A 14,159-nucleotide genomic window follows, 5' to 3' on the forward strand; every position below is an offset into this window, starting at 1 on the left:
CCCATATCGGGGCTGAGGGGGGGGGGGGGGGGGGGGGGGCGGGTCCCGATCCCGTGTCCGTCCCCCCCCCCCATGCCCCCCCCCCCCCCCCCCCCCCCCCCCCCCCCCCCCCCCCCCCGGTGCCGGCTCGGGGAAAGTTGCGGCGAGCCCCGGGGGGCGGCGGCAGAACCGGGGGGGAGCGCGGGGGGGGAGCGGCGCTACCGGTAACACCGGGACCCAGAGCTCGGCGCTACCGGTAACGGCGGCGGTACCCGGAGCGCGGCGCTACCGGTAACAACGGGACCGGGAGCACGGAGGCACCGGTAACAACGGGACCGGGGGCACGGAGGCACCGGTAACACCGGGACCCGGAGCGCGGCGTTACCGGTAACGGCGGTACCCGGAGCACGGCGACACCGGCAGCATCGGCGGTACCCGGAGCACGGCGCTACCGGTAACAGCGGGACCCAGAGCACGCACGACGCTACCGGTAACAGCGGGATCCGGAGCACGGCGACACCGGTAACATCCGGACCTAGAGCACGGCGGCACCGGTAACAGCGGGACCCGGAGCACGGCGGCATCGGCGGTACCCGGAGCACGACGCTACCGGTTAACGGCGGTACCCGGAGCACGGCGGCACCGGTTAACGGCGGTACCCGGAGCACGACGCTACCGGTTAACGGCGGTACCCGGAGCACGACGCTACCGGTTAACGGCGGTACCCGGAGCACGGCGGCACCGGCGCTTTCCGGCCGAGCATCCCCGGGTAGGAGCGCGCAGCATCCCCGCTCCTTCCCGTTCATCCCTCCCGGTTCCCCCCCCCCCCCCCCCCCCGGTGCCATCTTAGCTCCGCTCCGGGCCGGTGCCGCCTGCGCAGCCGCCGGGTCCCGGGGCTCCGGGGGCGGTACCGGAGGCTCAGGACGGCTCCGTCCCCGGCGCAGGGGCCATGGAGCCGCCGCGGAGCCTCCCGGAGCTGGAAGCGGAGAGCGGGGCCCCGGAACCGGGCTGCGGGCGCTGTGAGTGAGGGGGGGGGGGGGGGACCCCGGAACTGGGAACCCCCCAAGAGGGACCCCGAAACAGGGACCACAACAGGGAACCCCAATAGGGACCCCCCCAATAGGAACCCTGAGAGGGACCCCCAGTAGGGACCCCCAATAGGGACCCCCCCAATGGGGACCCCCAATAGGGAGCCACAACAGGGACCCCAAAACAGGGACCCCCCAATAGGGACCCCGAGAGGGACCCCCAATAGGGACCCCCAATAGGGACCCCCCCAATAGGGACCCCGAGAGGGACCCCAAAACAGGGACCACAATAGGGAACCCCAATAGGGACCCCCCCAATAGGGAGCCACAACAGGGACCCCAAAACAGGGACCCCCCAATAGGGACCCCGAGAGGGACCCCCAATAGGGAGCCACAACAGGGACCCCAAAACAGGGACCCCAAAACAGGGACCCCCAAGCAGGACCCCAAACTGGGACCCCCAATAGGGACCCCCCCAATAGGGCCCCCAAGAGGGACCCCAAAACAGGGACCACAATAGGGACCCCCAATAGGGACCCCCCAATAGGGACCCCGAGAGGGACCCCCAATAAGGATGCTCCCAACCGGAACCCCCCAAAGGGAACCCACAACAGGGACCCCAAAACAGGGACCACAATAGGGACCCCCAATAGGGACCCCCCCAATAGGGAGCCACAATAGGGACCCCCAATAGGGAGCCACAACAGAGACCCCAAAACAGGGACCCCCAAGCAGGACCCCAAACTGGGGCCCCCAATAGGGACCCCCAATAGGGACCCAAGGCAGGGACCCCCAATAGGGACCCCAAAACAGGGACCCCCAATAGGGACCCCCCCAATAGGGACCCCGAGAGGGACCCCCAATAAGGATGCTCCCAACCGGAACCCCCCAATAGGAACCCACAACAGGGACCCCAAAACAGGGACCACAATAGGGACCCCCAATAGGGACCCCCCCCATAGGGAGCCCCAATAGGGACCCCAAAACAGGGACCCCCAAGCAGGACCCCAAACTGGGGCCCCCAATAGGGACCCCCAATAGGGACCCAAGGCAGGGACCCCCAATAGGGACCCCAAAACAGGGACCACAATAGGGACCCCCAATAGGGACCCCCCAATAGGGAGCAACAACAGGGACCCCCAATAAGGATACTCCCAACCGGAACCCCCCAATAGGAACCCACAACAGGGACCCCAAAGCAGGGACCACAATAGGGACCCCCAATAGGGACCCCCCCAATAGGGAGCCCCAATAGGGACCCCAAAACAGGGACCCCCAAGCAGGACCCCAAACTGGGGCCCCCAGTAGGGACCCCCAAGAGGGACCCAAGACAGGGACCCCCAATAGGGACCCCAAAACAGGGACCACAATAGGGACTCCCAATAGGGACCCCCCCAATAGGGCCCCCAAGAGGGACCCCAAAACAGGGACCACAACAGGGACCCCCAATAAGGATGCTCCCAACCGGGACCCCCCCAATAGGAACCCACAACAGGGACCCCCAGTAGGGACCTCCCAAGCGGGACCCCAAAACAGGGACCCCAAAACAGGGACCCCCAATAGGGCCCCCCCCAATAGGGACCCCCAAACTGGAGCCCCCAACCCAATAGTGGGTTATAGTACCCCTATAGTGGGTACCCCAGATCCCCTATAGTGCTACAGGGGCCATACCCCAGCTTCCCTATAGGGCTATAGGGGCTGTACCCCAGGACCTCTATAAGGGGTTAACCCCGGTCCCCTATAGGGCTATAGGGGCTGTACCCATCACCCCTATGGGGGGTACCCCAGGACCTCTATGGGGTTATTGGGGGGGTACCCCAGGACCTCTATGGGGTTATTGGGGGGGGTACCCCGGGGCCTCTATGGGGTTACTGGGGGGGGGGGGGGGGGGGGTACCCCGGGGCCTCTATGGGGTTATTGGGGGGGGGTACCCCGGGACCTCTATGGGGTTATTGGGGGGGGTACCCCAGGACCTCTATGGGGTTATTGGGGGGGTACCCCGGGATCTCTATAGGGTTATTGGGGGGGTACCCCGGGATCTCCATAGGGTTATTGGGGGGGTACCCCGGGATCTCCATAGGGTTACTGGGGGGGTACCCCAGGACCTCGATGGGGTTATTGGGGGGGGTACCCCGGGGCCTCTATGGGGTTATTGGGGGGTACCCCGGGATCTCTATAGGGTTATTGGGGGGGTACCCCAGGATCTCTATAGGGTTATTGGGGGGGGGTACCCCGGGATCTCCATAGGGTTATTGGGGGGGAGTACCCCAGGACCTCTATGGGGTTATTGGGGGGGTACCCCAGGATCTCTATAGGGTTATTGGGGGGGTACCCCAGGATCTCTATGGGGTTATTGGGGGGGGTACCCCGGGACCTCTATGGGGTTATTGGGGGGGGTACCCCGGGATCTCTATGGGGTTATTGGGGGGGGTACCCCGGGATCTCTATAGGGTTATTGGGGGGGGTACCCCGGGGTGTCCCATGTGTGGGGGTGTCGGGGGGGCAGCAGCACCCATGGGTGCACCCCCAGCACCGGCTGCACCCTAAAGCCATCCCCCCCCCCCCCCCCCCCCCAGCATGGGGTGGCCCTGGGGACCCCGGTGGGGCCGCGGTGTGGGTGGTGACAGGCAGCTTGTGGGGGGGCGTGGGTGTGGGTGCCCCCCCCGGCTGTGAGATGGGGCCCAGGGCTGGCAATGGGGGCCACTGGGGGGGGGGGGCGGCACCCACTGTGACAAAGGGGACCCCATCCTGTGGGGGTCCATGGGGATGGGGTCTATAGGGATGGGTCCATAGGGATGGGGTCTATAGGGATGGGGTCCATAGGGATGGGGTCTATAGGGATGGGTCCATAGGGATGGGGTCCATAGGGATGGGGTCCATAGGGATGGGTCTATAGGGATGGGGTCCATAGGGATGGGGTCAATAGGGATGGGTCCATAGGGATGGGTCCATGGGGATGGGGTCTATAGGGATGGGTCCATAGGGATGGGTCCATAGGGATGGGTCCATGGGGATGGGGTCTATAGGGATGGGTCCATAGGGATGGGGTCTATAGGGATGGGTCCATGGGGATGGGGTCTATAGGGATGGGTCCATAGGGATGGGGTCTATAGGGATGGGTCCATAGGGATGGGGTCTATAGGGATGGGTCCATGGGGATGGGTCCATGGGGATGGGGTCTATAGGGATGGGTCCATGGGGATGGGTCCATGGGGATGGGGTCTATAGGGATGGGTCCATAGGGATGGGGTCTATAGGGATGGGTCCATAGGGATGGTGTCCATGGGGATGGGTCCATAGGGATGGGGTCCATGGGGATGTGTTTCATAGGGAGGGGGTCCATAGGCACCTGTTGGGTGCCGGTGGGGACCTGTTGGGTGCTGCTGGAGACCTGTTGGGTGCTAGTGGGGACCTGTTGGGTGCCGATGGGGACCTGTTGGGTGCCAGCGGGGACCTGTTGGGTGCTGGTGGGGACCTGTTGGGTGCCGGCGGGGACCTGTTGGGTGCTAGTGGGGACCTGTTGGGTGACAGCGGGGACCTGTTGGGTGCTAGTGGGGACCTGTTGGGTGACAGCGGGGACCTGTTGGGTGCCGATGGGGACCTGTTGGGTGCCGGTGGGGACCTGTTGGGTGCCGATGGGGACCTGTTGGGTGCTGCTGGAGACCTGTTGGGTGCTGCTGGAGACCTGTTGGGTGCTGGTGGAGACCTGTTGGGTGACAGCGGGGACCTGTTGGGTGCCGATGGGGACCTGTTGGGTGCTGCTGGAGACCTGTTGGGTGCTGCTGGAGACCTGTTGGGTGCTGGTGGGGACCTGTTGGGTGCCGCTGGGGACCTGTTGGGTGCTGCTGGGGACCTGTTGTCACTGTGTCCTGGGTGCTGGGTACAGGGTGCAGGATGTGACACCACCCCCCCCGATGGACCCGGCACACACACACACACGCACACACATGCACACGCACATGTACACACACGCACACACATGCACACACATGCACACACACATGTACACACATGCACACACACATGTACACACACGCACACACGTACACACACGTACACACACACATGCACACACACATGCACACACACGTACACACATGCACACATGTACACACACATGCACACACACACGCACACACACGCGTACACACACGCACACACACACGCACACACGCACACACACGCACACACATGTACACACACATGCACACACACGCACACCCACACACGCACACCCATGGACACACACACACACGCAGAGGTCCCTATGGCACCCATAGCATGGGGTTCCCATGTCACCCATACCACAGCCCCCCTATGGCACCCATAGCACCCATAGCACAGGGTTCCTATGGCACTCATAGTGCAGGGTCCCCCATAGCACGCGTAGCACAGGACCCCTACGGCACCCGTAGCACAGGGTCTCCCATAGCACCCATAGCACAGGGTCCCCCATAGCACAAGACCCCTACGGCACCCATAGCACAGGGTCCCTATGGCACCCATAGAACAGCGTCCCTATGGCACCCATAGCACAGTGTCCCTACGGCACCCATAGCACAGGGTCCCTACGGCACCCATAGCACAGGGTCCCTATGGCACCCATAGAACAGCGTCCCTATGGCACCCATAGCACAGTGTCCCTATGGCACCCATAGCACAGGGCCCCTATGGCATCCATAGCACAGGGTCCCTATTGCACCCATAGCACAGGGTCCCTACGGCACCCATAGCACAGGGCCCCTATGGCACCAATAGCACAGGGTCCCTATGGCACCCATAGCACCCATAGCACAAGGTCCCTACGGCACCCATAGCACAGGGCCCCAATAGCACTCATAGCGCAGGGCCAATACGGCACCCATAGCACAAGGTCCCTACGGCGCCCATAGCACAGGACCCCTACGGCACCCATAGCACAGGGTCCCTATGGCACCCATAGCACCCATAGCACAGGACCCCTACGGCACCCATAGCACAGGGTCCCTATGGCACCCATAGCACAAGGTCTCTATGGCACCCATAGCACAGGGCCCCTATGGCACACATAGCACCCATAGCACAAGGTCCCTATGGCACCCATAGCACAGGGCCCCTATGGCACCCATAGCACCCATAGCACCAGGTCCCTATGGCACCCATAGCACAGGGCCCCTATGGCACACATAGCACCCATAGCACAAGGTCCCTAGGGCACCCATAGCACAGGGCCCCTACGGCACCCATAGCACAGGGCCCCTACGGCACCCATAGCACAGGGTCCCTACGGCACCCATAGCACCCCTAGCACCCACAGCGCCCCCCGGCTGCCCGCAGGCTGCGCTTCCTGGTGAAGCAGCTGGACTCGGGCGAGGTGAACGTGGAGGAGCTGAAGCGGAACCTGGAGTACGCGGCCTCCCTGCTCGAGGCCGTTTACATCGACGAGACCCGGTGAGGGGGCGCCACCATTGACCCACGTTGACCCCCATTGACCACCATTGATCACCATTGACCTCCATTGACCACCATTGATCACCATTGATCACCATTGACCTCCATTGATCACCATTGATCACCATTGACCTCCATTGATTACCATTGACCACCATTGATCACCATTGATCACCATTGACCTCCATTGACCACCATTGACCTCCATTGATCACCATTGACCACCTTTGATCACCATTGATCACCATTGACCTCCATTGACCACCATTGACCACCATTGACCACTATTGACCCACATTGACCCCCATTGACCCCCATTGATCACCATTGACCCCCATTGACCTCCATTGACCACCATTGGCCACCATTGACCCCCGTTGATCCCCATTGACATCCATTGACCACCATTGACCCCCATTGGCATCCACTGACCCCCATTGACCCCCATTGACCACCATTGACCCCCATTGTCCCCCATTGTCCCCCATTTACCCCCATTGACCCCCATTGTCCCCCATTTACCCCCATTGACCCCCATTGTCCCCCATTGTCCCCCATTGACCACCATTGACCACCATTGACCCCCATTGTCCCCCATTTACCCCCATTGACCCCCATTGACCACCATTGACCACCATTGACCACCATTGACCCCCATTGTCCCCCATTGACCCCCATTGTCGCCCATTGACCCCCATTGACCTTGCGGCTGTGCCTCCCCCCCCCGCAGGCAGATGCTGGACACGGAGGATGAGCTGCGGGAGATGGGGTCGGATGCGGCCGTGCCCTCGGAGGTGCGGGACTGGCTGGCGGCCACCTTCACGCAGCAGGCGCGGGCCAAGGGCCGCCGCGCCGAGGAGAAACCCAAGTTCCGCAGCATCGTGCACGCGGTGCAGGCCGGCATCTTCGTGGAGAGGTGGGGATGGGGGCACGGGGGGCGGGGGGCTGGGGGTCACGGAGGGGGCTGAGCACCCAAGTGGGGCCTCAAGCGTCACAGAGGGTGCTGAGCGCCAGGGGGGTGGTCCCTTGATGCTTGGGTCCTCAAGTGTAAGGGTCCCCAAGGGGCAAAGAGGGTCCCCAAGCATCACAGAGGGTGCTGAGTGCCCAAGTGGGGCCTCAAGCATCACAGAGGATGCTGAGCACCCAAATGGGGCCCCAAGCATCACAGAGGGTGCTGAGCACCCAAGTGGGGCCCCAAGCATCACAGAGGGTGCTGAGCACCCAAGTGGGGCCTCAAGCATCACAGAGGGTGCTGAGCGCCCAAGTGGGGCCCCAAGCATCACAGAGGATGCTGAGCACCCAAGTGGGGCCCCAAGCATCACAGAGGGTGCTGAGCACCCAAGTGGGGCCTCAAGCATCACAGAGGATGCTGAGCACCCAAGTGGGGCCCCAAGCATCACAGAGGATGCTGAGCACCCAAGTGGGGCCCCAAGCATCACAGAGGGTGCTGAGCGCCCAAATGGGGCCCCAAGCATCACAGAGAGTGCTGAGCACCCAAGTGGGGCCCCAAGCATCACAGAGGATGCTGAGCACCCAAGTGGGGCCCCAAGCATCACAGAGGATGCTGAGCACCCAAGTGGGGCCCCAAGCATCACAGAGGGTGCTGAGCGCCCAAGTGGGGCCCCAAGCATCACAGAGGGTGCTGAGCGCCCAAATGGGGCCCCAAGCATCACAGAGAGTGCTGAGCGCCCAAGTGGGGCCCCAAGCATCACAGAGGATGCTGAGCACCCAAGTGGGGCCCCAAGCATCACAGAGGATGCTGAGCACCCAAGTGGGGCCCCAAGCATCACAGAGGGTGCTGAGCGCCCAAGTGGGGCCCCAAGCATCACAGAGGGTGCTGAGCGCCCAAGTGGGGCCTCAAGCATCACAGAGGGTGCTGAGCGCCCAAGTGGGGCCCCAAGCATCACAGAGGGTGCTGAGCGCCAGGGGGGTGGTCCCTTGATGCTTGGATCCTCAAGTGTAAGGGTCCTCCCCATGGGGCAAAGAGGGTTCCCAAGCATCACAGAGGGTGCTGAGCACCCAAGTGGGTCCCCAAGCACCAAAGCGGGTCCTGAGCACCCAGGGGATGGTCCCAATTGCAAGGATCCCCAAGGACCAAAGAGGGGTCCCTGAGCACCCAGGAGCTGTCCCCATCACCCAAGAGGGTCCTGAGCACCCAAGTGGTCCCCAAGCATCCAGGGCTGTCTCCTACCCCCAGGGTTTGTCCCACAGCACCCAAGTGGGTTCCCCAGTACCCATCTTTGCCCCCAGCACCCACTTTTGCCCCAGCACCCATCTTTGCCCCAGCACCCACGTTTGCCCCAGCACCCATCTTTGCCCCAGCACCCATCTTTGCCCCCAGCACCCATCTTTGCCCCAGCACCCATCTTTGCCCCCAGCACCCACGTTTGCCCCAGCACCCATCTTTGCCCCAGCACCCACTTTTTCCCCAGCACCCACGTTTGCCCCAGCACCCATCTTTGCCCCCAGCACCCATGTTTGCCCCCAGCACCCACATTTGCCCCAGCACCCATGTTTGCCCCCAGCACCCATGTTTGCCCCAAGCACCCATGTTTGCCCCCAGCACCCACATCACCCCATCCCTTGCAGGATGCTTCGCCGGTTGTACACAGCCGTGGGGCCCACTTACTCCAGCTCCGTCCTCAACTGCCTGAAGGTACCAGGGGGTGATTGGGGGGGCACCCCAATTCCCTAGGGATGGATGGATGGGATTTTCCCATGGGAGATGGCACCCGGTGCTGCTGGGCATGGGTGGGCATCACTGGGAATGGTTGGGTACCCCTGGGTAGAGCTCAGCATCCCTGCGCTTCAGTGGCCATCCCTGGGGCATCCCTGAGCATCCCTGCCCTTGTGCATCCCTGGTGCATCCCTGGTGCATCCCTGAGCATCCATGCCCCTGTGCATCCCTGTTCATCCCTGGTACATCCTTGTGCATCCCTGTGCATCCCTGAGCATCCCTGCCCTTGGCATCCTTGTACATCCCTGGTGCATCCCTGGTGCATCCCTGGTGCATCCCTGCCCTTGTCCATCCTTGTGCATCCCTGAGCATCCCTGGTACATCCTTGTGCATCCTGGGTGCATCCCTTCCATGGCTCAGCATCCCTGTGATTCAGTAGCCATCGGTGGGGCATCCCTGAGCATCCCTGCCCTTGGCATCCTTGTGCATCCCTGTGCATCCATGCCCCTGTGTATCCTTGTTCATCCCTGGTACATCCTTGTGCATCCCTGTGCATCCCTGAGCATCCATGCCCCCGTGCATCCCTGTTCATCCCTGGTACATCCTTGTTCATCCCTGAGCATCCCTGGTACATCCCTGTGCATCCTGGGTGCATCCCTTCCATAGCTCAGCATCCCTGTGCTTCAGTGGCCATCCCTGGGGCATCCCTGAGCATCCTTGCCCTTGTGCATCCCTGGTGCATCCCTGATGCATCCCTGGTGCATCCCTTCCATGGCTCAACATTCCCGAGCTTCCCTTTCCCTTGCTGAGCATCCCATGGGATGCCCTCCCCCCCGGTGACACCCCCATGTCCCGTCCCCCCCCCCAAAGAGCCTCGACGTGTGGTGCTTCGACGTCTTCACGCTGAACCAGATGACGGAGGAGCACTCCCTGAGGACCATCGTCTTCGAGCTCCTCACCCGACACAACCTCAACAGCCGCTTCAAGGTGCGCCCATGCCCCTTGCCCGTGCGCACCCATGGGTGCTGGGGGGGGGACGGGGTGGCGACGGGGGGGGCCTTTCCATCCATGTATCCGTGCCCCAGATCCCGGCCGTCTTCCTCAACACGCTGCTGGATGCGCTGGAAACGGGCTACGGGAAGTACCGGAATCCCTACCACAACCAGGTCCACGCCGCCGACGTCACCCAGACCGTCCATTGCTTCCTGGTCCGCACGGGCATGTTGGTAGGGTCCCATTTGGGGGTCCCATGGGGGTCCTATGGGGTCTAACGGGGGTCCCGTGCTGTCGCGTGGGTGCCCCGGCCATGCTGGTCCAAGGGATGCTTGTTGCCATGGAGGCGGTGCCACCGTGGCAACGGTGCTGGGATGATGATGGGGGGGGAGCAGGGTGACACACGCACACACACGTGTCCTACACGTGTCCGCACGCGCCTGCACACGTGTGACGCATACATGTGTGGGTGTCCCCAGCACTACCTGACGGAGCTCGAGGTCCTGGCCATCATCTTCGCCGCCGCCATCCATGACTACGAGCACACGGGCACCACCAACAGCTTCCACATCCAGACCAAGTGAGGGGGGGCGCCGGTGCCATGGGTGCCATGGGTGGCATGGAATGGGTGGCATGGGTGCCATGGGTGGCGTGCCATGGGTGCCATGGGTGGCATGGAATGGGTGGCATGGGTGCCATGGGTGGTGTGCCATGGGTGCCATGGGTGGCATGGAATGGGTGGCATGGGTGCCATGGGTAGCACGCCATAGCATGGAATGGGTGGTATGGAATGGGTGGCATGGAATGGGTGGCATGGGTGCCGTGGGTGGCGTGCCATGGGTGCCATGGGTGGCATGGAATGGGTGCCATGGGTGCCATGGGTGGCGTGCCATAGCATGGAATGGGTGGTATGGAATGGGTGGCATGGGTGCCATGGGTGGCATGGAATGGGTGCCATGGGTGCCATGGGTGGCATGTCATAGCATGGAATGGGTGGCATGGAATGGGTGGCATGGGTACCATGGGTGCCATGAGTGCCATGGGTGGCGTGCCATGGGTGCCATGGGTGGCATGCCATAGCATGGAATGGGTGGCATGGGTGCCATGGGTGGCATGGCTTAGTGTGGAATGGGTGGCATGGAATGGGTGGCATGGGTGCCATGGGTGGCATGGCTTAGTGTGGAATGGGTGGCGTGGCATGAGCAGGGCTGGGGACCTGCTATGGGCACGGAAAGCAGCACCCTGGGGACACCCAGGACGCCCAATGCCATTGATAGGGGCAGGATACAGATGTGCTGGCACCCAATGCCATTGATAGGAGCAGGATACAGATGTGCTGGCACCCAATGCCATTGATAGGGGCAGGATACAGATGTGCTGGCACCCAATGCCATTGATGGGGCAGGATACAGATGTGCTGGCACCCAATGCCATTGATAGGAGCAGGATACAGATGTGCTGGCACCCAATGCCATTGATAGGGGCAGGATACAGATGTGCTGGCACCCAATGCCATTGATAGGGGCAGGATACAGATGTGCTGGCACCCAATGCCATTGATAGGAGCAGGATACAGATGTGCTGGCACCCAATGCCATTGATAGGAGCAGGATACAGATGTGCTGGCACCCAATGCCATTGATGGGGCAGGATACAGATGTGCAGGCACCTTGGTGGTACCCAAGGCCAAGGATGCAGATGCACTGTTACCTTGGGGGTTCCCAATGCCATTGATGAGGCAGGATACAGATGTGCTGGCACCTTGATGGTACCCAAGGCCATGCCTACAGATGTGTCAGCATCTTGGTGGTACCCAAGGTCATGGATACAGATTGGTCACCTTGGGGGTACCCAATGTCATTGATAGGGGCAGGATGGATACAGATGTGCTGTCACCTTGGGGGTACCCAATGTCATTGATAGGGGCAGGATACAGAAGTGCTGGCACCTTGGTGGTACCCAAGGCCATGGATACAGATGTGCCAGCACCTTGGTGGTACCCAAGGTCATGCATACAGATGTGCTGTCACCTTGGGGGTACCCAATGTCATGATAGGGGCAGGATACAGATGTGCTGGCACCTTGGTGGTACCCAAGGCCATGCCTACAGATGTGCCAGCACCTTGGTGGTACCCAAGGCCGTGCATACAGATGTGCCAGCACCTTGGTGGTACCCAATGCCATGCATACAGATGTGCCAACACCTTGATGGTACCCAAGGCCATGGATACAAGATGCGCCAGCATCTTGATGGTACCCAAGGCCATGGATACAGATGCGCCAGCATCTTGATGGTACCCAATGCCATGCATACAGATGTGCCAGCACCTTGGTGGTACCCAGGGCCATGCATACAGATGTGCTGTCACCTTGGGGGTACCCAATGTCATTGATAGGGGCAGGATGGCACCTTGGTGGTACCCAAGGCCATGCCTACAGATGTGCCAGCACCTTGGTGGTACCCAAGGCCGTGCATACAGATGTGCCAACACCTTGGTGGTACTCAATGCCATGGATACAGATGCGCCAGCATCTTGATGGTACCCAAGGCTGTGCATACAGATGTGCCAACACCTTGATGGTACCCAAGGCCATGGATACAGATGCGCCAGCATCTTGATGGTACCCAAGGCCATGGATACAGATGCGCCAGCATCTTGATGGTACCCAAGGCCACTGATACCGATGCTCTGCCCCCCATCCTGGGGACACCCCTCTCTCCCCCCCCCCCCCATCCCGGTGCTGTCCCCCCAGGTCCGACTGTGCCATCCTGTACAACGACCGCTCGGTGCTGGAGAACCACCACATCAGCGCCGCCTTCCGGCTCATGCAGGACGAGGAGATGAACATCTTCGTCAACCTCACCAAGGACGAGTTCGCGTAAGGGGGGCCCATCCCCATCGCATCCCCATCGGCTCTTTGGGGGGTGGGGGGTGTGGATGGGGTGGCAGGGGGGGGCTGATGCTGTTTCCCCCCTTCCCTTCTCCTTGGGGTGCAGGGAGCTGCGGGCGCTGGTGATCGAGATGGTGCTGGCCACCGACATGTCCTGCCACTTCCAGCAGGTCAAGAGCATGAAGACGGCGCTGCAGCAGCTCGAGAGGTGAGTGCTGATGGACCCCATCGCTGTGGATGAGGGGGGATTGAAAGGGGGGGGATCAGGCTGGGTTTGGGGGTTAAAAGGGGGGGGATCAAGGTTGGTTTTGGGGTGAAAAGGGGGGATCAAGGTTGGTTTTGGGGTGAAAAGAGGGGATCAAGGTTGGTTTTGGGGTGAAAAGGGGGGATCAAGCTCGGTTTTGGGTTTAAAAGGGGGGGATCAAGCTCGGTTTTGGGTTTAAAAGGGGGGATCAAGCCCGGTTTTGGGTTTAAAAGGGGGGGATCAAGCTCGGTTGTGTGTTTAAAAGGGGGGGATCAAGCTCGGTTTTGGGTTTAAAAGGGGGGATCAAGCCCGGTTTTGGGTTTAAAAGGGGGGGGATCAAGCTGGTTTTGGGTTTAAAAAGGGGGGATCAAGCTCGGTTTTGGGTTTAAAAGGGGGATCAAGCTCGGTTGTGGGTTTAAAAGGGGGGATCAAGCTCGGTTGTGGGTTTAAAAGGGGGGATCAAGTCGGTTTTGGGTTTAAAAGGGGGGACTGGGTTTTGGTTGTGTGTTTAAAAGGGGGGATCAAGCTCGGGTTTTGGATTTAAAAAGGGGGGATCAAGCTTGGCTTTGGGTTTAAAAGGGGGGGGATCAAGCTCGGTTGTGGGTTTAAAAGGGGGATCAAGCTCGGTTGTGGGTTTAAAAGGGGGGATCAAGCTCGGTTGTGAGTTTAAAAGGGGGGGATCAAGCTCGGTTTGGGTTTAAAAAGGGGGGGATCAAGCTCGGTTTTGGGTTTAAAAGGGGGGATCAAGCTCGGTTGTGGTTAAAAAGGGGGGATCAAGCTCGGTTTTGGGTTTAAAAGGGGGGGATCAAGCTCGGTTGTGGGTTTAAAAGGGGGGACTGGCTCGGTTTTGGGTTTAAAAGGGGGGATCAAGCTCGGTTTTGGGTTTAAAAGGGGGGATCAAGCTCGGTTTTGGGGT

The 14,159-nt window shown here is 61.3% G+C and overlaps 1 protein-coding gene across 1 annotated transcript; it reads left to right on the forward strand.

Annotated features, from left to right (window-relative positions):
* Positions 1-540: 540 nt before the first annotated feature.
* LOC130592287 (dual specificity calcium/calmodulin-dependent 3',5'-cyclic nucleotide phosphodiesterase 1B-like) lies at positions 541-13,207 on the forward strand (the record flags this gene model as incomplete). The annotated part of the gene is made up of 10 exons (XM_057396519.1): positions 541-748; positions 830-998; positions 6,324-6,437; positions 7,168-7,353; positions 9,027-9,093; positions 9,985-10,101; positions 10,200-10,340; positions 10,587-10,687; positions 12,862-12,987; positions 13,106-13,207. Coding segments are annotated over 10 exons (1,331 nt in total), but the record flags the coding sequence as incomplete, so codon positions are not given.
* Between the last annotated feature and the right edge of the window lie 952 nt (positions 13,208-14,159).

Source organism: Pezoporus wallicus, unplaced genomic scaffold, assembly GCF_028554395.1.
Source record: "Pezoporus wallicus isolate ANWC-B61680 ecotype Strahan unplaced genomic scaffold, APGP_CSIRO_Pwel_v1 contig_9106, whole genome shotgun sequence".
Classification (NCBI taxonomy): domain Eukaryota; kingdom Metazoa; phylum Chordata; class Aves; order Psittaciformes; family Psittacidae; genus Pezoporus; species Pezoporus wallicus.